This window comes from Hermetia illucens, chromosome 6 (assembly GCF_905115235.1).
Source record: "Hermetia illucens chromosome 6, iHerIll2.2.curated.20191125, whole genome shotgun sequence".
Taxonomy (NCBI): domain Eukaryota; kingdom Metazoa; phylum Arthropoda; class Insecta; order Diptera; family Stratiomyidae; genus Hermetia; species Hermetia illucens.
The window spans coordinates 103,223,703-103,248,494 of record NC_051854.1 but is presented as its reverse complement, the minus strand read 5'-3'; the positions used below and the strand labels follow the sequence as shown (position 1 = coordinate 103,248,494).

At 37.6% G+C, this 24,792-nt stretch overlaps 2 protein-coding genes across 4 annotated transcripts in view; one reads left to right on the top strand and one right to left on the bottom strand.

The window, feature by feature from the left end:
- Positions 1–2,182: 2,182 nt before the first annotated feature.
- Positions 2,183–24,792, bottom strand: part of LOC119659017 (mucin-5AC) — a 62,603-nt gene continuing 39,993 nt past the window's right edge. For 2 of the 3 annotated variants that reach the window (XM_038066908.1, XM_038066909.1), the window contains 2 exons: positions 7,223–7,858; positions 2,183–5,412 (listed from right to left, as the gene is read on the bottom strand). In XM_038066908.1, the coding sequence (XP_037922836.1) occupies positions 3,728–5,412; positions 7,223–7,858 (2,321 nt within the window). In that variant the 3' untranslated portion in view covers positions 2,183–3,727. The remainder of the gene's footprint in view (positions 5,413–7,222; positions 7,859–24,792) is intronic. The other variant, XM_038066910.1, reaches the window with a different exon arrangement.
- LOC119659018 overlaps positions 14,755–24,792 on the top strand; it is a 172,087-nt gene continuing 162,049 nt past the window's right edge. The window contains exon 1 of the mRNA XM_038066912.1: positions 14,755–15,442. The gene's annotated coding sequence lies outside the window, so the exon portion shown is untranslated. The remainder of the gene's footprint in view (positions 15,443–24,792) is intronic.

Sequence of the window (24,792 nt, the reverse complement as noted above, 5' to 3'; positions counted from 1 at the left end):
AGGTATATTTCTGTAATTTTTAATATTTTTGAATTTTAACAAATATGCGGTATACTTACAGTAAATGGGTATGTGTGAAATATATTTTCTATTGATACATTCCCACATTCATTCGAAGTATGTATATGCATAATGATATATTTCCTAGTTTCTTGAATATATTCTATAGTTTCTTGAATGCATATTAATTAAAAAAAGGGATCTGTTTATAATTAGTTGCACAGATAATTAAAAATGTATAGGCCGACGTTTTTGCTCGATTTGTAAAGTTGTAAATTCAGTATTATTTCAATTCATTTAATGATAGCAGTTTAGACAGTTTCTACTTTAAAATGAACTCAATTTTTTTCACTACCTAAAATCATTTATCTCGCCAAAGTTTAGAAATGTTGACAAGAAATTACTTTTAATAGCTTCTATCAGCTGCTTAAATTAGGTAAAATCACCATTCCTCTGATTAGATTACTAAGAATTTCCATCTGATTTTTTTTCCGTTTGGAGTAAGTATTAATTAGATTTAGAAGGATTATTCGAAAAATACACTGTGTCACATTAATCGGTCCTTATCCGAATGAGCTTTCCACTTTATGATTAATCTTGCTTAGCAAATATTTTGTATGAAATATATCTCGTTCAAAATATAAGTTCACTTCTGTGGTATAATACCATGAGGTATTTTACGTGATCGTCGAATATGTGTTTCACTACTTTTACATATAATTAAAATTTGTATTCTAAGGATTCTAACTTCTTTTCTTTTTTTCTTGAAAAAGAACCTACGATAAGGCCATTTAGAACCTGTTTGAATAAGATCAATTTAAAGACATCTGTATTTTCATACCTAAGTCATAATCACAAACTTTTCTTTTTTGTATTTTCTATTTATCGAATATTCATTCCTTGGTTACGCTCAGATAAATAATTAGTGCACCAGCCAGCAAAGTAGACACTTAATATTTCAGGTTTTACGTTACCTCAGAGCAAAATTATATATTCAGCCACTTTACACTTCACAAACACGAAGAAAAGCATGCAGACTATTCAAAACTGTTTATCATGTCGGTCTATTTAAAGAAGAGGATTTGGAGATAAAATATTGGTTCAATTGACAGTATGGTGTATAGTTCTAAGTCTAGATGGGACGATAGAAGGGAGCTCAAACTTTTCTTTACAAGTGCAGCCGTTCTATGTAGAGTTTAGGGATGTGCGTCTTCATGAAACTTCCAAGGACCTACGTTCGAAAATATCCAACTAGTATAATCGAGTTTTCTCTCTAATGATCAATCAATATCTCTCTGAGTGTAATTACGCGGTGTTTCTAGCGATTAATTAATTGAAATAATTAAAACTTGTTTTTCCTATTCGCTAGTATTGATATATATTTCGCAAATACCGATATTTCGGGAACCGCTTGTTCCTTTCATCAGTACTAACAAGTTCCCGAAATATCGATGCTTGCAAAATATATATCAACACTGACGAATAGGAAAAACAAGTTTTTATTATTTCAAATCAATATCTTGTTAAAAAGAGAAAAATTATTGAGGCATTTTTTTGTGACAAAATTAGTAGAATTATGAATAATAATTTGAAATAATAAAAACTTGCTTCTTGTATTCGCTAGTGTTAATTTATTGGTCTTGTAAATACCGATATATCGGGAACCACTTGTTTCCTTCATCAGTGCTAACAAATCTGTTGTAGTAATAGTTGGCATGGCAATCTAATTGGATTTAGGCATTGACGGGCGGAGAGCACTTCATTCAAGACCATAACTTTACACTAGCAAGCAATGTGGTTAGCGTTGCGCTCGCCCGTGACTATTACCCTTATTTGACTCAGGTACTCATTTACAACTGAGGCGACTGGTTCTTACTTGTAGGCACGATGCAAATTTGTTTGCCACCAGTGAGATTTGAACCGTGACATTGCATTGCATCAGCCTGATGTTTCAACTACGAAGCGGACACAGAGTTATGTACATATATAAATTGCCTGTTTACATTTTCGTAGTCATTAACCAACTTAATTAAAAACTATCAATGGTTATGTCTTCTTTAATTTTTCTCCAGTGTGGCTACGCAGTTGATTATTTCAAGCCAAATCAAACAAATATCAACTTGGAATAATATAGGAAATAACTAGCAAGCGTGAAAAAAGGAACAAAATAAAAGACAACGTCCTGGTAAATAAAATATAAATTATTATTAAAATGAGCTTTTTAAAATGTTAAACATTCATTTCGATATAATTATTGTTCATATCAAACTTACATAAATGAATCGCAAAAATAGAACAAAAGAATAAAAATCTATCTTCACCACGTGGACTTCTTCCATTTTTTCCGTGCATAAAATCTAAATCATCAGTTATAGGTGTAATTTTTTCGTTCACACGCCTTGCCTCTAAAAGATCGGAACGCAATTGTCAATTGTCACCTATTGTATACTATTCTGCATATCTTTTAAAAAGATGTTTTGTTTCATTTATATGTATATTGTGTCCTTTCGTTATAATTTCATTTTCGTATAAGGAAGATGTCTTGCAAAACGAAATGAATTTCATAATTTCGCCATAATTGCATAAAAAAAAAACAAAAACTGTCACTACTGTGTTGAGAAAAATAGAAAATTCGTAGGTTAAGAAATATTTTCATTTTACAAAAGAAAAAAAAAATAAATATAATAGAATACACTAAATACTCTCCTCGACATTTTACGTTTAACAAAATTTTCTACAGATTCGTTCAGTTTTTGCGTTTTTTGTATATTATGTTAATTTTTTTGTTTCAGTTGTTTTTCTGATTTTTTTCATATATTATTTTAGTATTTTCATTTAACCATTTTAAATAAATTGTTAGATATATAATTAAATACTTAAATATACAATTACATATGAGATCACAGTATTAGAGATATTTTTACATGATTTGATTAAAGAAATTAATTTTTTTTTCTTGAAAATGTACGTAGTTACGTATGACCATTGACAGCTATCCGTATATCTTATTTCTTGGCTCCGAGAGAAATGCCATTTTCACAGCTTAGCGTATTCTCATTGCTCGTAATTTTCAAAACTTCATAAATTCCACATACTAATTGTAACATGATTTATTGATAGTAGCAACGCACCGACGGACATTCATTTGAATTCGGTAATTTGCATTTTCACAATAACTGCAAATTTCCTTACTTTTGTTCGTTTATGAGTGATTAGGCACGCTGACTTAGGAAGCCACTTTTTTCACTTTGAAATGGAACTTTTGGGCAAATATTACCCGACGTAAATTTGTATCTACTTGTTTAAAGAAGATATAAAGGGAGTTTTAAATTAAACTGAGTTATTTGGTTGAGCTTATTATAATCAAGATTAGGGCTCATAGAATCAGTCCGTCAAGGCAGCGCAGGCTAATATTAATTAAGTCATGTAATGTTGACTGCACCTCGTTGCAATGAGCGATCTCTTATTCAGTCGTTTGAGTCATGTGGATTTCGAAAAATATTTGCGATGTATAATTCCGATGGACAATTTCTATAAAAAACAGTTTTTTGACGCTCTCACATTAGGGTAACCAAAGAACAATAAGAACATTTTTATTTCGTGATGGCTCCTGTAGTCGCTGGGATCGTTCTCCTTCGACCTCTTGTCTGAATGCTTGAATTACTTCAGCATTAAGGGAGTGCAAAGAAGCCATTTGCACTGCACCAAACGTTGAAGATACTGGGGCCTACAAACTAGTTGTACTCGTAGTTACAATAGAAATTTCTCCTGAGTGAAGCATGTGATGACTGGCAACCGGGTGCTGTTGATGTTGCTGGTGATGTTGTTGGGCAGCTGCGGCGGCAGCTGCTGCTGCGACTGCTTGCTGTTGTTGTTGCTGTTGGCTTAGTTTATTCTCTTTTTTAATTCTCTGCTTCAAGTGTACTTTGGCATGCCTCTTTTTTTCATCAGATCTGGCGAACTTTCGTCCGCAGACATCGCAGGAAAATGGTTTTTCGCCGGTATGCGTCCGAATGTGTGTTGTCAAGTGATCAGATCGGCTGAAAGATCGCATACAAATACGGCATTGGAATGGCTTCTGGCCGGTATGTATCCGGATATGTCGAGTGAGTTCATCAGATCGAGAGAATCGACGATCACAGTTTTCAACAGGGCAGGCATAAGGACGCTCGTGGACGGGCGTTTTACTTGGCCGGTTAGGGTACTTCCTTGGTTTCACTGGAACCAATTTTAGCGGCATGGCACTTTGCTGATAGACTTGCGAAAGAATTTCGTGTCCCTTGCTAGTTGACGGATTGTATTCTGCTAATTGTACAATTGGACTATACTGAGACGATGACTGTTGAGAGGACTGTAAGTGGCCAACAGATTCACTGTAGGCTTCTTGTTTTGGTATAAGCGTACTCGCAGACGAAGTAGACGATGGACCAGGTACTACCATGGAGTGTTGTTGCGGACTACCATATTCTGCTGGTGAATCCAGCCATTGATACTTCGGTGTAGTCACTGACAGTTGCTGTCGGCTGTATTGATGCAGTTCTTGGGAAGATTGTGCTGCAGCTGCTGCAGTTACTGTTTGCATGTCCAATGAAGGAACACATGCGCTACCATATGTGGGCGGCGGTTGCTTCAGAATTATGTTTGAGCAGTCCATATTTAATCCAAGCAGTTCCACATGTTGTGGTCTATCTTCGGCGTAAGTATGCATGTGATGAGGTGAGGTGTTGGCCGTTGTTGATTGCGGTGCGTAGTGGGCCTGTGAAGAGCTCTGGGGGCCTGGTCCTAGTAAGCTGAACATAGGCGGCTGGAACAGGGTTTTATCTGGACTTGGAAGACCCCAACTACTTCCCAAGCCAGCGGAAGGAGGTGATATTGGGCCGGGCAAAACACTTAATTGTGGTGAATTTAGTTGTCCACCTGATACGGCTAAGCCACCCATTGGGGGGTTACCTGTAGTGGTGAAAATTCCACGATATGATATTTTTCCACTTTGATGCTGTTGTGGCAATTGCAAGTGCTGGTGTTGGTGTTGTGTATGATGTATCTGCTGGCTGTTATTATTGCCGTGGTGATTGTGATGTAGAGAGTGATGAATATGTTGGTGGTGGTGATGGGAGTTGTGGTGTTGTTGGTGAGATTGGCCCTGATGATTGCTGTGGTGATGTTGTTGGTGGTGATGGCCACTGTTGGTGTTGTTGATGTGGTGTTGCATATTATGTGTGTTTGTGTTGTCAGCATTTTGACTATTATTACTCGTGTGGTGTGGGTACATTGTACAACTATTATTACTTGTTTCCTCCTTGACGATCAGTGTTGGTGTGCTACGTTCTTCCTTGAGCGGGCTGCACAAGCTGCGACACGGGCTTGAGGTATTTTGTGGTTCCAACGATAAATCGTCTGATTCGATTGAACCTGAAGAAAAATAGATAGTTTACATCTTTTACTAACACTATTTATTCACATAAATAAGGTTTGCTTAATACCAATGCAAACAATTCATCTAAATAATTCAAAAGCGCCTTCTTCTATACATATATATGTAATGAACCCCAAGCAAAGCAGACGATAACTGCATGTACGCAAACGGATCGTTACAACGATGTGGGAATATATGGGTCCAACCAGCACATGCTATTTATATCTTGCAATAGGACCTTATCAATGCCTCAACATTCGCCGTGCTTATTGAATTTGCCATTGCCAATCAATCTACTGTTTCAGAATGTTTCGACAGAAATACTGATTACCTTCACAGACAAATATTTAAATTTAATCACATCCTGATGTAAAAAGCAGCAAGTCATCTTGTAAGATACATTACTATGTGGAGGAGACGTTCAAAAGCTAACATTTTTGGGCAAGTGAATTGCAATTGATTCTTGATTGCATTTCTTATCTCATTTGGCACGCATTAATTATTTGCATACGGCATTGGAGTTTCTGTAATTAAGCACATTGAAATTTACTAGAAGATTTATAGTTCCGATTCTCCACTGTTCAGTCTTATCGTGTTCGTCCTTCGCAGTATGAAAGATGAACAAGTAGTAAGGAACTAACTAGATAATGTTATATATCCTTGGCCAGTTAATATTGCCAGTGTAGCTAATGTCTCATGAGCAAAGCCATAAATGTCGACAGTTGCCAAATCCAGCATGTACTTAAGCATAATTTCTTATAATTTGCGAGTTGATGTTTCCTCTTCTCTAGTATATCCCAAATAAATTGTCGGCGCTATGTCAAACTTGGAATTTATGGAGGAAAGACAAAACTTTGTACTGAATGAACGCGCAATTGCCAATGAAATATTCACTGCCAATTTCGGAATTTTCTTAAAATCTTGAATTTTAAAAGATGGCACTTTGACAAAATAAGTTGATATTTTGGGCCGTTAAGTTGTGCAAGAAGGGTGTTTGTATGTTTTTAATGTGTTCACAGGCAAGTTGGATTTGCTGTGTGCATTTACATACATATATCTCTTTTCGCATCATGTTCATTGCTAATTGTTTTTTTTTCTTTTTGATTTTCGGAACCACACCACCATACAACCGTCAGCCCAACGCCATGATTTATTGTTGCTGAAGAATGTCACATTTCTTGTTGGAATTATGTCATTGCAATATAGGATGGACGGGAATTTGGTTTATTCGCCCGCTATATTGCCCTCAGAACCAGTTTGGAGATTGAAGTATGCATGCCGTGCTAATGCGATTGTATTTCTGGAGTACAAGATGGAATGTATATATTAGCAATAGTGGCTCTCTAAATAAAGGATTAATTCTACTCTGAACGGAATTACTTGATATGAAGGCAACCTATTTTTTATGTCAGAACTTCTATTTAAAATTTGCTTTGTTATATCAGTGAAAAGCTGACAATGAAACATTAAAAACATGAGTCCACATACATATCCTCATATAAACAGCCAGTGCAGCAAACTGGTTTTCAAATATATCGGTATTTTTTCCTGCGCATTCAACTTCATTTTTTCCTGCCTTGTAGCTTTTAAGTTCATATGTCCTGCAGGAAGTAATGCGTACTTGAAGAATGATCGTGTAAATTTCCGTGAGGAGAATAGGGAACTTCTACAGAATCCAACTTGCTAGAATGAATGAACTGTCGGCATGTCTTTGCAGAAACTCTTGATAGGCAAATACTACACAGCGTCGTCTGCTTTGTGGCATTTTAATATGAAACTGGGTATGAAGGAGGTATGCAAACTTACCAGTGATTGGTGGTGGTTCTACAACCGTTGATGGCCCAAAAAATGTTGGTATATCACTACTTGTTGTTACTGGTGTATTCAAATCACCTGTTTGTGCGTCTGATGAGGATTGCGTGACAGTTGCGTTGTCAGAACCTGCGCTTCCTCCACTTGTCCCCCCTGTATTTAATAAGCTCAGGTGGGTCGTAGACGTGCGTCCACTTGATGTTATAGTGGTTGTTGAATTGTTACTTCCTCCGCTGGTTTGCTGTAAATGTGCTTGACTCGTACTTGTACTGACTGTAGTATTACTATTATGACTGCTGCTAATAGACGCACTATTAGCGTTAGTATTATTATTGTTGTTTGACGTATTGTTATTATTCAGTGAAAGGCTATGATGCAGAAGAGAAGCTGCAGTTTGTGATGAAAGCCCTGTAGGTGTAATCTGTGCTAGAGCTGATACTGTGGTTGCCGTTGGTGTACTACCAGTGGTTTGGGCAGCTGTTTTAAATAGACACGTGTCAAAGCTGAGCACATTAAAATGTGCTGCTGCCGCAGATTCGGTAAGGAGGAATGCGTGATGTGGTGGCGCCACTAGGGTTTCCAGTCCTTCCATGATCATGGCCGCTGATGGTGTTCCAGGGGCTACGCCGCCTGTAAATCAGATAACATAATATTCAATACTCCTCTTTTTGCTTCAATAATGTTTTCTAATATTACTAAAAATGTATAAATAGACATAAATAATACAATGAATAAACCAATTAGTATTGCAATTATTGCCATTAAGAATAGCGATGGTGAAAAATCTGATCTCTGATTAACCTATCTTGATACATATATGAAATTTTCAAATGAAATTGTCCGTTTAAAAATAACACCTCATACAAGAAAAAAAAAACGATTACCAGAATCGATTTAAGAAATGTGCGTGCGTTTTATTAAATTTTATATTTTTATAAATAATTCCTCAATATCTTTACAAATTCCCAAAATCTGACTGAAAAACAAAGTTCATTTAATTGACTTCCTCTCTTATTTTATATCAACGTCATCATCCATATAAGATGATCTTTGGGTTCACGAAAGAATGCTTTGAAATGAAAGTGCTTCGATCGAGCAAACCGTTTGTGTATGCGCCACTAGACCCTCAATGAAAAGACACATGGTGAAGTATCTCGACATATAATGCGCTCCATATACACAAAAAGGCCAAGTGTCAATTGTTTGAAATTCAATTAATTCAAATTGTTGTGTTTAAATATGTTTTTGATTGTGTCATTTGTGCTGGAGTCAAGAAGCATCACCCACCCTATTTTTATCTGGTTTATAAGGAAGTTCAAAACTAGGAATAAGTATAGAAATTCATTAGTTACATTCTAATCATTAATGATAAATTAGAGAGATGCATCTAAAATATAGTAGTAGATATTTAAGCAATAAACGAAATATTAACAGTACAGTTATTTAATTTTAATGAAGAATTGCGGAAATGTTATGTCTTTTAATTGCTGGAAGGTACTATACATATGTATGTATGGGTTCTGCTGAACACAAATTGCAGGCTGGAGTAATGCTCCTTAAATTTGATAGTGGTCTCAAAGCGAATTATTATTTTTAAAATTTTTAATAACGTTTATGTGACTTACACCGCGACACTGTGAATACAATATATCAATGGTTAAAATAAGCATTAAATACGAAAATTTTTGTTTGGGATGAGTTGTCCTGTGCCCACCATCTAATTGATGGGGGCTGCACATATTTGAGAAGCAACTTACTTCTGCTATTCAGTGCGTGGACTACTCTTTCGTGGGCTCAGGACAACTCATCCCAAGCAAAAATTTTCATTTTTATTAGCTTAAACCAGTTTAGGTTCTAACAAGGCGATTTCGGTCGTTATAATTCATACACTTGGCGGGTTTTGAATTCAATATAAACGAGCCAAATGCCACCCGTTGCCGCTTTCGGTCACGCTGCTCCGCAGGGTAGAGGCGCTGAGGCAGCGTCTGATGAGATCGCCTCTGCCCTGCGATCGAAACCGCATAGCCAATATAATTTTTAAGCATTAAATGTTTAAATGACTGGATAAAACCATTTCCATTTACCTTGTGTTAGTGTTTGCTTCCCCATTATTCTTAATCATTTTTTATGTCACCGTATTATTTGATTAATTCCCCCATCAATTTTTCCTTCTGATATTGTGTTATTTATACGCAGAGTGACTGCTTTCGATTGCAAGGGTATCAGAAATGGAGCATCAATACCCTGTTGGTTCGTCTAACACTAGATGACCAAACACAGTCTGAATATTCAGATTACCATGCTGTTGTGATGCAGTAGGCTATAGTTTCCGAATACAACTTTAGTTTGTGGTCTCTTAGTTCAGAGGAAATTTTTAGCGTTGTTTCACCCCGGATGGATATCATGCTCATAGGAACTATGCTTACATACCGGGTGAAAAATGTAAACCCCATCACCAGTGGCATCAAGGAGACACATATGAGCTAGCATTGTTCTTTTATGCTTGTGCAAAAAACAGCTATTTGCAGTTGGATTTGTGATGATAATGCGTGTATTCGAGAAATGTTGAGTAATACAGAAAGAAGAAGTCTAAAATCCCCCGAAGGCAAGCAGCAAGCGCTGACGTTCATTGGTTGAAAGTTTTGGATATGATCTTAGTTATGTCGCATGACTACAACTCGCTCCTCATGTTAGAAACGTTGCTTCCATTGATTTAAGAGAGGAAGGTGAATCAGTTTCTGTTGTCTATCTTTTTGTTAAGAATGGAGTTTCCTTAATAAAATATCAACCTTTCGAGTTTTGACTTTGCTTGGAGTTGTGCATGTTTTACTGAGAGTTAAATTGTTCTTATTATCGATCTTTCAACCCGTATCAAACGATGCTTTCGTGAGCCCTGTTGCTACATTGTGGATCGCCTTCAATACTCGAAGATACGAAATTGGTCGCGCACTTGGGTATGATTGAAGCGATATGTGAGGATTTCTCTCTTTGGAAAGTTTGGTGTAAATCCTGCTATTATTCTCAAAATCACAGTAGATAAAATTTGCATTTTTTCTATGAAATTACTTGATTCCAGGACAATTCTTTGTGTAAATGAAAATCAAATTTTCATCTACGCGTACACAAAATCTTTCATAGCTCAAGCGTCCGGTTTATAGGTTCCGATTCACTTTATTTAAGACGTGCTCCCAACTTATAATTAAAAAGGGCAAATGACACCCATTTGCGATTTTGGGTTATCTGACTAGCTCAAACACACCTTAAAGACCTTGGCATAGAATAAATACATGTTGTTTTCGGGTCATTACTAGCAATATCGAGAAGACCGATGAGAAGTGTTTTTATAATAATAATAATAAGCGATCAGGGCCTTGAAGCGTGTTAAAGCACTTCATGCAAGACCGTTAGAAGCGGCTCGTCTTGATCGGTTACTCCACTTTACTCTGTCAAAGGCCTAATCTGGGTGCAGTCGCGAGGCTTTCAAATGATCATCTGGAATATCACACTATCGTTGTATCGACTGGTCTTTTGTTCGTTTCTCATCAGCTTCCGTGTTCAGATCAATATCGTTAGCGTACCGTTACGGTCTTGAATGAAGTGCTCTAGGACAGTTGAAGGCCCTGATCCAATATGGATTTTTGCGCCAACGATTATTATTATCATACATTTGTTGATTATAGTGAGATTACCGAGAAACTTTTCAGTATGGTGCTCCATGGCTTGCGATTTTGCAAAATGAATGATTACTGAATGAACAAAGGGCATTTTCAGAAGATTTACAAATATAATAATAAAATATTATTAACTTTATTCGAGCAGATATCGGATTTGAGTTTTTGAGATTTAAACTCAATGTGGAACGATGTCACAGCTCCCATCGTCTCTATAGCTATAATCGTTTCTCAGAAAAATGCATCTGACATACAGAAAGATGGATAGATACCGAAACAGTGAACCGATTTTAATCAGATTTAGCTTTCGACATATAAAAAGAGCCATTGGTGGTTTTAGAAAGGCTGCCAGTACTTTTTAGTCTATACGGGATTTTAAATCATTACCTGGCTATTTAGCTATCTTTTGGACGCAGCCGCAGCCTGATATTTCGATAATGGGCTGCTTAGATATTAGCGATCGGTGATAATGGCATGCTTTTTAGACTTGTTGATTGCGGAAGCTTTATATATCATGTTCTTGGTTCGATTTATGTTTCCTTGAGGTTAGTAATAGTGATTCACGCGTTGTTTCAATGGTGATTTGATTGATTGATATGACAGTGATCTTTATCCGCCGGTCCTCGTATCGCTTGCCATTTTTAATCGAATTTTAATAGAAATGGAATCTTTCAGTAGTGGAAATCGCAACACCGTATATAGTGAATGATCTACGAAGGTAGAGTAGTTTTTAGCTGCGCTGTCTGTATTTAACCTCTATGTCGCCATTCTTGTCACTACTCTATTGAGTTTCTTCTTCTTCTTCTGAAAGTTTCCCAGTTTTGTCGTTGAACATACTCATGTTGGGTCTATATATGCAAATTTATGTCGCTTACGCGTTTTTGACTAATTGTTCATTTCTCAACACGATCGGGGATCGTCCCGCGGGTCAGATCTGAGGACGCCTAGAATACTTACGAGGAAATATTGAGAGAAATCACCATTGGTTACCGATATTAAATACGTTTCTTTGGTCTGCCTGTCATGGGGTCCGTCTTGAGAAGAGATCAGGTAAAGTTGGGCAATACGGAATTATCCCTTATATACAGCATTTATGGAGTGGTATTTTATTGATGTTTTATCAACTCAACTGGAGGAGGCTAAAACCCCTTTCAGCAAACCGTCAACAATAGTACGTAGGCGTAGGTAACGCGCTATGCCCCATTCAGGGATAACAGGCATATCATTAAGGACAGATTTTTTTTATTGGCTATATTTTGTCAACTTTTATCCTAATTGTGATTGTTTTAAATTCGGAACAATGGGATTCACTATAGGTAGCATGAAATAGTAGTTGTAGCCAAATTTTTTGTGAAATTAAAATTGATTATTGCAACTATTGCACAATATTGATTTATCTAGAAAAAGAATCATCAACTCAGATATTGCTCATATGATGTATTCGAACTGTGCTAATGTTTCAGAGTATCGCAAAACACAATATCTAAAACTATGTAGTCTGACGTATTCTTATCTGCATACGCTTTTATCAACAATTATTCTACGAAGCGGATGCAAAGTCACTACAGTACTTCATAGTAGGACAATATTCAACTTGTAAGATGTTGAACTTATTATTTTTTTGTGATTGTTTTTATCAAAACAAAATGAATTCAGTAGCACATGGAAGTGTGTATCATGAGTATTTGAAAAAGATAAGCGAAAACATACAGACAAAAATTCAAATTAAAGTTTGTTTAACAAAATAATATCAGAAGTATTATCTGCTGCACCCTGAAAGGTTTCTAATTTATTGTCAACCGCTGCGTACGTATTGATTATTTTTATTAATAAAGTTGTTAGTATCGGAATCTTGAATTAGTATTATAGCCCCAAAACTTTATATGCAGCATATACGGATAACATATTTTTGTTCCTTTTTCACCATAAAAGGGGTGATACATTTTTATGTGGTTTATTTTTAGCAGGTTATGTGTTAATCAAATTATATCTATTAGTTTTAATTTTAGTACTCACACTTCAGATTTAGCAACAATGACTATATATTTGTTTGTCAGTTTTACGTCCGAATCAACATTTCTGAATGGGGTGTTGTTCAGGGATAACGAACGAAACATTGACACGAGGAAATCAAATGGAAACAAAGTATAATATAATAATTGTATGTTTATGTTTAGTTATCTTTGTACGCTTCCGGGTTTTCTTTGAGTGTTTTAATTCCGCAAAAGTAAAGCATAGAAATTGATATTGTAGTGACTTTCCATTTGGTAAGGCTGATTAGTATGCACAACGATAAATCAAATTAAACATAAACTGGGTTTAATATTGTTATTGTTTGGTTGATGTTATTATAATTATCTTCAAATCGATCTTAAACTATATTAAAATGATATCAAAATCAGCAAAATAATAATTGAACACAATATCACAGATGAGATGGCAGCATGACCAGGGCAAATATTTTTTATTTTGTGTTTTAAAGGTGTGCTTGTCCGTTTTTCACAGTTTATTGATGTTTTTTTTTAAAAATTAATGTTACTTCTAATAACAACGCCAACTCGACGATTCGCGAGGAATAACTGAATGGGAGATTTCACAAGTCACAGCACCATGTATTTTCGCAATGTGGCATTTTGGGTGTAGTTAGAAAACAGACAATTATAAATAGCAACAAACTGACGAGACTATCAACAAAAGGTATACATAAGGAACCAATGCAATATGGTATATCAACAATAACAACTTCGGTCATTTCGTACCTGGATGCGTTCGAAAAGGGAAGTGGACCGAGTTTTCTTTCTTCACTAAGTGAGGGTGCAGGCGGCCTCCTCAGCACAGGGACTCACTCGGGAACACTGCACACTAGGCGCGATTTTTAATCGAACCTCTTCCTTAGCGCGGATGGCACTTGAACCATAGCACAATTATTTTGCAACTTGTGAACGATCGGCAGTCAACTGACTTGCGTCACTACCGGTGAAATATCCTTTAATCAAGACTAGTTCACGTAAGGATTGGCTGATGCTTATTTGCACCAACTTGGCACTGTATTTTTTGTCACTAAGTTTTTTGGATGCAGAGAAAATTGTTAGGAGCTCGGCTGCAAAACCCTCTCTTTTGCGTCGGTTCGCTTCGAAACTGTGATTGTGACGGGTGTGCGGTGACGAATTGCAGCTTAAATATTTTTCCACTTTTCCATTCTTTTCATAAAGGTTAAGAACACTAGTGACCTTCCGAGGAAACTGCTAACCGACACGATTGCTCGAATACAACTGAAATACGAGATTGGCGTTCGATTCATTTTTATGAATGAAAGTGTTGAGTAAGTGGAGTACGGTGGACGTCATCATGAAGACGGTGGCCGGGCGGTAGTGGATTGGAGTGTTTGGCGTGTGTGTGTGCGGCATTGAGCGGGATGCATGGACGATGGGGCTAGAACGCCCTGCGCCCGACTTGCGACCATACTTGGGGCTTCTCCCCGACACCGCTCTAACTGCGATGCAATGAGCTAGTTGCCCGGCAGCGTGGCGGCGAAGGGGGTAGTGCACGAGTCCCAATCGAACTGCTCGAAAATCGTTAGGAGACTGCCCCATGTTGGGGCCAACCGGTGATTTTGTCGTTGGCACGGCGGATGGGAGGCGCGCAAGCGCATTTCCACCAATCAGAGCAGCCGCTTTGCTACGCGAGAGTGCGATGCCGGCGTGTGTGTGGAGATGAGTTTTGCATGGGAGCCCACGGTGTTTCGTGTGGCTCGCGGTGAAGCAGAGAACGACACATTTCATTCATGCCAAAAGTGATTCTCGTCGCCGTGCTTCCTTGTGTTGTTAGTGGCTTGTGTGCCGGGCCTCAAGCCTGTGAACCCACGTACGACACATGGCACGCGTCTCAGCTCTTGGCGGCTTTAATGTGCTCGTATTTTCGCAGCAGCCAGTGTCAGTAGCTGTGGCCGAGGTATTCCTCTATTCGAGATGACGATGACGCGGGGTCCCTTGGAGTGAGGCATTTACCATCTTGCTGTCTGCAGAATATGGACCCGTTTTGGTGAAGATGAGCCTTGCATCATCATCGGGCCGGGTCCACGTCTCATGAGATACGACCCCACACAAGAATAGTTCTTGGAGTTTTTGATTTGATTTAATTGCAGTGTGTTCGCTATGTGCCATGTCATTTTTCGTCCACACTGTCCTGCTCTTTTTCCAAGCGGTGATCGTCACTTGAGTGGCCAAGCGAACACCCAGATTCCCTTGGAAGCACGTAAACTGGCCGTAGCCGGGATCCATTTAACCTCTTTGGACTTGGTCTGTGATGAATTCTAGTTTTTAAATATATGACTGCATGTTGAGCTCTTTGACTGGACTGGATATGTTTGCTCACCTGTGTGGTATGGATTCGGAATAAAAATGTATCATGGATCGGGACGGGTACATGTGTGCAACAATATCTGTAAAATACCTGTACGGCCGCGTATTCGAGTGGCGTTTGAGTTGGTGGTGTGTGAAAAGCAGTTTACGTAGCCAACAACTTGATTCTCGTGGTGCAACAGGTAATTGAAAAGTACCACATGGTTGATTATTTGAAGAAAAATCAGGGAAAAACCGCGGTAATCACTTCGGAAAAAGCATCGTTTGTATTGCATGGACACAAACTATTTATTGGTCATAAATTTATTATTATAGTCAAGCGATTCCGAAAATAATCAAATAATTTCAAGGTTTACATTCCCAGAATAACGTTATATTCAAATGGTAATAATAATTTTAAGTCCTAAATATATATACGATTAAATAACTTGAATCTGTGTTCATAGATCTAGTCTATTTCGAATTGGATTAAGATTTCATATAACTTTCCAACTTCTTTTTACTATAAGTGTATTTTATCCTTGAAGTGCAATTTTAAAGGGGTTATCGTATTTAAGGATTCTTCATGTGACCAGGTTCCGAATGAAAAATGAGGTAATTGCAGGAATAACTGCAATTTTGTTTATAATCAATAACACTGAGCTACGCGAATATTACTAACATCATCTTTATCAATAACATCACAGTGACAAACCATCACCATCTAATAAATAAAATACGAACGGAGTGAATATACCAAACGTACATATTTGCAAGAATAAATAAATGAAAAATTTTGTGATTATTTTTAGGTTGCCGGTTTCACCGATCTACAATAAAGAGCTTACTCAGTATTTCACGTTAAGCTTGCTCAGGAGTATACGTTCAACAAAATCTATTTTTGACCCTTGTAATTCCAACTTTAGCGCTTTCAAATGTACTTGGTGTTACTGCTCGGACTAATTTAGAATATTTTTAAATTAGCTGATATGAAGCGAAAATCTATTTTTAACAAATGTTTTAGCATCATTCTACGTACATATGTACATACGTGTGTATGTGCACCCAAGTTTAATGTGGCAATGATCTCTGTTTGCTCTGACCGAGGAATTTGTTTAGAATTTTTTTGTAAACATTAGTGAGTTAATTTTGGCAGACTTATCGTACAGATTTTGACATAGTTTGCAAGTTTCCACTTTTTTGGAATATAAAACATAAGAAAATGTTAATATTGGCATGGTGTTCTCAGTAGAAGAACCGTAGAAGGTCACGTGGCGGAGGAGTTCTTTTACATCCATGGGAGTACGACATGGTCGTGATATATAGAAATGAAGGCTGCTGCAGAGCGTTAGAAAATTTCTTTTTCATTCTCTGGTGTTTGTTCTAAGAAAAAGGATAGACATAATTGGCATCTCCTGCACTACTTTTTATGAGTGTAAAGGAACCGCAAAACAAGTAAACAGCAAAGAACCGAACTACTATGAAAACTCTCGCTAATACGTGGGAATGTTGACCACAAATTGTCCTTCCCCTTGATACACGCTTACCTTCCGATATAATGAGGCGACCTTGGAATGTCTTGGTCCTACATTGGGCCATCTGCTATCCTGAATCTTATGCATTATGTATTAAGAACATTGTTTCAACATGCGTCTTGCCATGATGCTTTACTACTGTATATTAAAGCAAATGAATTAAACCAATCAGTTGGAGGACAGGAGCCTAATGGCTATCTTTGATGAATCTATTTTGGAATTTAGCTAGTTCCTTTCAGCTGTGGCCTCACAGTTTTCAACAACTCATACGTGGTGGATCTTAAGAGTTCCCCAGGTTTTTTTATTTGTTATTTATTTCTTCATTTCAACTTTAATGAACTTATAATATGCTTCCACTTCATCGTCCAATATTTGTAACGTAGATAGAATTTTTTTACGTTTTCAGGACTGAACCTACCTTGCCACTGAGAACGAACTATACTAACAGCGACATCAAACCACAAGGACAAAATATTACATGATTTGTTCGTACAATATATATACTGAAAATATTTGTTCTTCTTCTTTAACCTTTGTCCTCTTCGGCAGCGATGCCGGCTTGTCTAGATCGATCGCGCTATTTTTATCAGTCATAGGCTTGATCTGGTGAAATCGAAATGCTCGCAATTCACAATCTAGGGTATCAAGCGATTGTAGTTTCGGCGGGCCCTTAGGTCGTTCTCCGAAAACTTCGATGCTCCGGCCAAGTTTAGCTAGTTAATTATGCGAGTCCTCCTCAATGCGAATTGTATAACCATATTATCGAAGATGCTTCGATGCTCGCAACTTTGCCCATATTAATCGCGGATGTCCTTATTTCGGATGTACTCATGGCGTATTACGCCACTAGCCCAACGCAACGTCTTTGCCTGCGTTACCGCGAGGCACGGTTCATTGTCTTTGATAGTGGGCCAGCATTCACAACCCCAGAGTGCGCTAGGTCAGACGACACTGCCATAAATTCTGCATTTGAGATATTCGTTGATGCTTCAGTTACAAAAGATGCCAGTTATAGAACGTCATTTCAAGGAAACTGTCCTATTGTGTGAACTAATTTCATAGCATAGTTTACCGGTATATAGTTCAGTTCTGGAGAGATTCAGATCAGACAGAGTCACGGACAGCGATAGTGTCTGTTTCACTGGGATAGGATCCAAAATCTCGTTTTGTTCCGTTTCAATCTCAGACGGTGCTGTATGAATCAATCATTCCACTTTTGGCTAAGTTGGTCGAAATCAACTTTGCTATAAGACGCTGGTAAAACATGATCTGCATAGAGAAGTGTATAGGGCGCCCATGTGACAGTGCCCATAACAAGAACAAAGAGGACTGGCGAGAAGGCGTTTCATTGAAAAACACCGACAGAGACACGGAACAGTTTCTATAATTTGCTACACTTCACCGGATCGCTATAGAGTAATTTAATCCAACACACGAGTGCTCCCGCAAAGCATATCACATGGATTTGTATGGGGTACAGTCAAACTTCTTTTTTAGATCCAGTGATGGAATGTTACGAGGGGGATGCTTCTCGTCGTATTTCTCCACGAATAACCACGGAACATATATTGTGTCGCTAGTTTCATAGTTCTTGGCAAACCCGATTTCATTCACTGTTATTTCAACGATGTCGCGAATGAGCTTGTCACCAAATGTGCTCAAAATTCTCCATTTTGATGAAGCCAAAATAGCACTGCTCATTTACAAACAGATCTTGACCCGAAATAGTAAAAAACTTGTTGTTTCTTTTTCGTTGGTGTGGATTATTATTCTTCTAAATACCGATATTTCGGGAACCACTTGTTCCCTTCATCAGTGCTAACAATTCAAGTTTTTGTTAGCGCTGATGAAGGGAACAAGTGGTTCCCGAAATATCGGTATTTGCAAGAATAAATATCCACACCAACGAAAAAGAAACAACAAGTTTTTTATTATCTTAGATAATTAATCGTTGGAAATACCGCATAATTACACTCGGATAAACAGATCTTGATTTTTTTCAGATTTTGCAGTTGGATAGTTTCTGAGAATGGGTTCGTTAAAGAAATCATCAATTTCGACCTCCTGCACTCCCCATCTTTCCAACAAATGTCAAAACTAACTAGTTTCGGAAAGTAGTAACCGAGAGCTTTCATTTGATACCCCACATGGCTATATTTGGTGAAAAAGATTTACACCCCCATTTTGCATGTATGGGGATCATCATCATCATCAACAACGGCGCAACAACCGGTATCCGGTCTAGGTCTGCCTTAATAAGGAACTCCTAACATCCCGGTTCTGCGCCGAGGTCCACCAATTCGATATCCCTAAAAGCTGTCTGGCGTCCTGACCTACGCCATCGCTCCATCTCAGGCAGGGTCTGCCTCGTCTTCTTTTTCTACCATAGATATTGCCCATATAGGCTTATAGATTTTCCGAGCTGGATCATCCCCATCCATACGAATTAAGTGACCCGCCCACCGTAACCTGTTGAGCCGGATTTTATCCATAACCTGACCTGACCTGGTCATGGTATCGCTCATAGATTTCGTCGTTATGTAGGCTACAGAATCGTCCATCCTCATGTAGCGGGCGAAAAATCCTTTGGAGGATTCTTCTCTCGAACGCGGCCAAGAGTTGTAATTTTTCTTGCTAAGAACCCAAGTCTCCGAGGAATACAGGAGCACTGGCAAGATCATTGTCGTGTACAGTAAGAGCTTTGACCATATGGTGAGACGTTTCGAGCGAAACAGTGATTGTAAGTTGAAATAGGCTCTGTTGGTTGCCAACAACCGGGCGCGGATTTTATCATCGTAGCTGTTATCTGTTGTGATTTGCGACCCTAGATAGGAGAAATTACCAACGGTCTCAAAGTTGTAGTCTCCTACCTTTATTATTTCCGTTTGACTAATGCGGTTTGATGTTGTAGGTTGGTTGGTTTTCGGTGCTGACGTTGCCACCATATATTTTGCCTTGCCTTCATTAATGTGTAGCCCGAGATCTCGCGCCAATTGCCGCCTGCTCGATCTGAATGAAGGCAGTTTGTACGTCTCGGGTCGTTCTTCCCATGATGTCGATATTGTCAGCATAGGCCAGTAGTTGGGTGGACTTAAAGAGGACGCATGATAGGGCATCCCCATATTGTAGACCGTTGTTGATGTCGAATGGTCTTGAGAGTGATCGTGCTGCTTTTATCTGGCCTCACACATTGGTTAGGGTCAGCCTAGTCAGTCTTATCAATTTCGTCGGAATATCGAATTCTCTCGTGGCTGTGTATAATTTTACCCTGGCTATGCTATCATAGGCGGCTTTGAAATCGATGAAAAGATGGTGCAACTCGAATAGGAATCGGAATGCTGCACTATTATATTTTAAACATTTGCTATATTGGAGGCGTGTTGAAGAACGATTTAGTTGTTCCCGGTCTTAGAAACTCAACGAAATGATGTCCTATCATCTCTTGAAAATAAGCCACGTGGAACTAATTTATAATGTTCTGCACTATAGTTTAAAATTCAAAGGTGATTAGCCACTGACCGATTGGTATTCCCAACACTTAAAAAAATCTGCCACAATATGAATTCTAATTAAGCTTTGAAAAAGAAATCTATATCAATTTCCAATTAAGGAAGCACTATCTTCCAAATCCTCAAATTCTACCGTCGACCAAAGACATGACCAAATTTAGACTCCGTATGAGCAAGATATCGGAATCATCGTCAACGACGTAAACAGAACCTGTTTACAATTTTCATACATACAAGAATTTTTCTTTCTTGTGTTTCTTGGCTGCTGATCGATGCTCACTAGTTTGTTTACATACACCCGCAATTTCAATTGTCTGACGTCATTACAGAATTGCAAATACTCACCTGTTTTTCAGCAGTTTTCACCTGTATCGGAAGACGATGAATAGGGCAAACCAATTATTTTTACTGTGCAGTGAAAAATGCTGGCAACTGTTCTATTTTGGCCAATGATAATAGTGAGGAGATTACGCGAATGATAAAAATAAACTGGCAGCGTCCGAAAATAGGTTCAACTAATTACTAAGCGGTTCGGAAAATTTATTTACAAGGCGGCATGTTCATTCTCTGAGGAGAAGCAAGTCAAAAACGAGCACACAGAGAATCAACGTTCTGAGCTTTCTGTTCGCACGCTGAAAATTGTCGTTTCTGTGTGATTATATCAACCAAATTCTATTTCCGCTAAGAAAAATCTGTAGAGGGTTGATATTTGCCGGGATAAAAGTAGAGCACTTTTCAAGGGCAACGAAAGCTCAATGAAACGGCATATCATTTAACAATGTGGAACATTTTTTGTTCTTCTATGTATGCCAGTAGGAAAAATAGGGGAAGTAGCAAAACCCTTATCTGTCCTCATTTGGAAAGAGTGTATGAAAAGGAGAAAAAGAAATCAGGAAAATATATCAAACATTAAAGTTACTTGGCACGGAAACGGAGTGTCCAACTGGGATTATGAAAAACAGCACATATAGCGACAATAGTGGAAATTTTCATTTCTAGGAGATTGGAACAAAGATCACGATCGTGATTCCTAAAAATATCATGGCACATGAAGAGATTTCTGCTACGGTCTCGCTAGTCACAGGTGTTAGCCAGTGAATACAAACTATTCCGTGTGCTATTTTCAGTGGTGGCGACCATTCTTCAAGCAGCAGGGATAGAATAGTTAATTCCTCTATTTGTTACTTTGGTTTGCACTTTGTACTTTGCTTGCACTTTACTCGAGTTTCCATAACTATGTATTGAGCTTTCATCCTTTCATCCGTTTCATTATGCGCCCAGCTGGAAATAAATAAATTCACAAGCTTGGGTCTTCAATAATATAGTATGAAGACATCTCGTATGCAAACCTCCGTTGGAGTGACTGTGGAAGCGAAAATTGAAGAACCAATGCATCAATTTTCTTCATATTATTTGTGGTGACGGAAAGAATTCCATGAATTTGATGAAAAAAAAAATCATAAGGACGGCTCTATATGCAATCTAAGGTATAAAGGTAAACTCTTAGTGATATTTATTCAAAAAAAAACTTAATAATAATAATCGTTGACGTAACAATTCAATTCGATCGGAGTCTTGAAGTGCAATAGAGCACTCCATTCAAGACCGTAACATCAGTATACTGTAGGAGGCAATGTGGTCAGCATTGCGCTCCTCCGAGATTATTACCATGTTTTGACTCAGCTACTAATTCACAGCTGAGTCGACTGGTATCCGACATCCAGTTACTATAACAAATCCCTTTGCCACCAGTGAGAGTTAAACCGCGACCTTCCGCTACGACAGCGCAGCGCTCTAACCACATGAGCCATCTGGACACTAATAACGTAAATTCACATATTTTGGTAACCTTTGGGGGTAGCGGGAGGTTAGCTATAATAATTTCCAATATCATATCTAGGTTTCCGTAAATGCTGTGAGAATTGGGTATGGTGTATTATGAAGAATTAGCGATTCTTCATACGACGACGTACCTAGTTTTGGAAATTTATAGTCGATAATTTAAATACCAACGAGCTTCGCTTGAGCGGAGTTCTGAAGTTAAGAAGAATACTCCCACCGTGGTATTCACTGACATGGATACTCTATGATGTCTTAGGATACTTTAAATTCACAGTGACAAATTTGACCATCTAAACTTTTTTGATAATAGGATTCCCTCAGATTTTCAAGAATCCGATATTATAGTCTATATATGTATATTGCGCTAACATTTCATACTTGGATAAATTTATGGGATTTGACAATAAATTTGATTCGAATAGATGTAAGGATATGTATTTTGACACTTAGCAAGATTGTGACTTTCTAGATACTTTTTAACGAGGAAATTTTTGAGAATGAGTCTCAGCTCACTTTAACTTTGTACTTTTTGATGCTTCACTCTTTTACTGTGTAACTAATGAAAAACTGAGGTAAGATTGAGAAAGTCGCCGAGACCTTTTATTTGAAACTCCAGAAGGCAATATTCAGGAACTAAAATATTGATACCTTTATTAGAAAGTCAAAGTTCAAACTAGGAGAAACGGTGAAATGGTTGGCAGGGAATTATTTTGTCGATTCAGGTAGGATAATTCTACTTTCTGCAGTGAGATTGGTAGCGCACCTTAAGAATTAGATTAGAGGACTAGGTTATAAGATGCTTGGCATGACTCTGCAAAATATTACCACGAAAATGCTAAAAGTGGAAAACATGGTGACATGATTAGAAGTCTAAGTGGCGAAGTAATGTTGAATTCCATGCACTCTAGAACCTGACACGATTTCAATTTCCAACCGCAAAACAAGTTAAAAGCAGAAATGCAGCGTATTGTGTGTTTCTTCTGTAAAGTAATGGTGTAATGGTTCCACTTTGCTCGCAACTCGTAGTTCATAGTGCAAATGCATTTAGTATGCCAGACTATTTGTGCATTAACTTCACGTGAAAGAGGCAACTGTCATCTACTATAGGTTGTTCAGCATCATCCTCTTCATATTATAGCCAATATTATTGCAAGATCGTGTAATTTTATCTTTAAACTTGAGAGGGTTGCAGTAAATTTCTAAAATGCATCAATATACTATTTTTATCTTTGTTTGAGCAGATATCGGCATGAGGGAAGCATTTTGAGATCTATTTTTTTTCGCAGGGCTATCACAATAATTTTTTCTCGGTTTTTTAGGCAATTTATAGGAATGGGTCTTTTATACAGATATGCACCTTCTGATCCCACCTACCCATGTCTTACGATTATTGTGAAAATTAACGAAGCAAACGCAAATTCATAAAAATAAATAGACAAAGTAGGTGTTTTATATAATATCCTGAATTGTGTAGCAAGTAACTACTCCCAACAAAGCACACGTACATGTAGTTGGTAATTTTTTTCTTAGACCGCTTTTTTCGCTTTTTTTGAGATTTTTTTGTGAAGAACTGAATAAACATACAAATACGAATTTTTCACCATATATTTACTAATATCTTAAACAAACGTAATAGTTCTTCCAGCCCGATGTCATAGTTAATTATTGAAGTACAGAGCAAATTATACAGCGTTAGAGGGCGTCCTGCTCATCTTAAAAAAATAAAAAATTTTTGCTGCCTTGTTAAACTTTTTTTTGTAAATTTTGGTGTTTTTTCCCGCCTTCTTTAATTACCAAAAAAAAAAACGACCCAATGAATCACAATTATCCTAGTTTGCGAACCGTAGGAATATGTTCTGAATAAGTCGTGAAAATGTTAAAGAATTTCGTTGGATTGATTTTGGGCTGTGGTGACACCCGATTTTCAACATGCAGTTTCGAGAATTAAAATTAAATGTGATTATTAACCATAAAATCCTAACTGACCATTAATCTATTATACCTAGTCTATAAATCCTGGTTTCTTTTAGCGAAGTCATGTGAAAGTCGTTCGGACCGGTAAATTCGCAGTTCACTACGGTGATAGACATAAATCTGACATGTTTTCTTGGTGCCCGGGGTAGCACAGAGAAGAATCTAATGAACCGATTTAATCCATTTAAATATGGTAAATTTTCGAAATTTAGGAGCAACTATTCCAATAAAAAAGCGACAAAAATTATTAAATGGACTTGACTTTCTACATAGATTGATCCTCTACTACATAGTTTACGATCACTAAGAATGCTCTTGTCATATACATAGATGAGCCTTTAGTAAGGTAGACTATTCACTTTAAACAGAATCTAACATTCTTAGAGTTTTTGTTAATAGTATAGTTTATATTGTGGCAAAATTTTTTACGTCTCCTGTGTACTCAAAAAGCTTTTCCAGTAAATTTCTAACATATAGTACTATACTATTATTAGGCATACTTGAGGAGATATTGGAAGGAGAAAGGCTCTCGAGTTCTCCAAGTTGGGTTGGTCTAGAAAACTATTAACTGAGTCCTTCGATTTATTACTCCACATGACAACGTTCACGGTCCTTGGTCATGTATGGGGAACTACCCATTAAACTCACCTCACTCGCCTCGCTTGCTACATGTAAAGTTTTCTATAAACCACC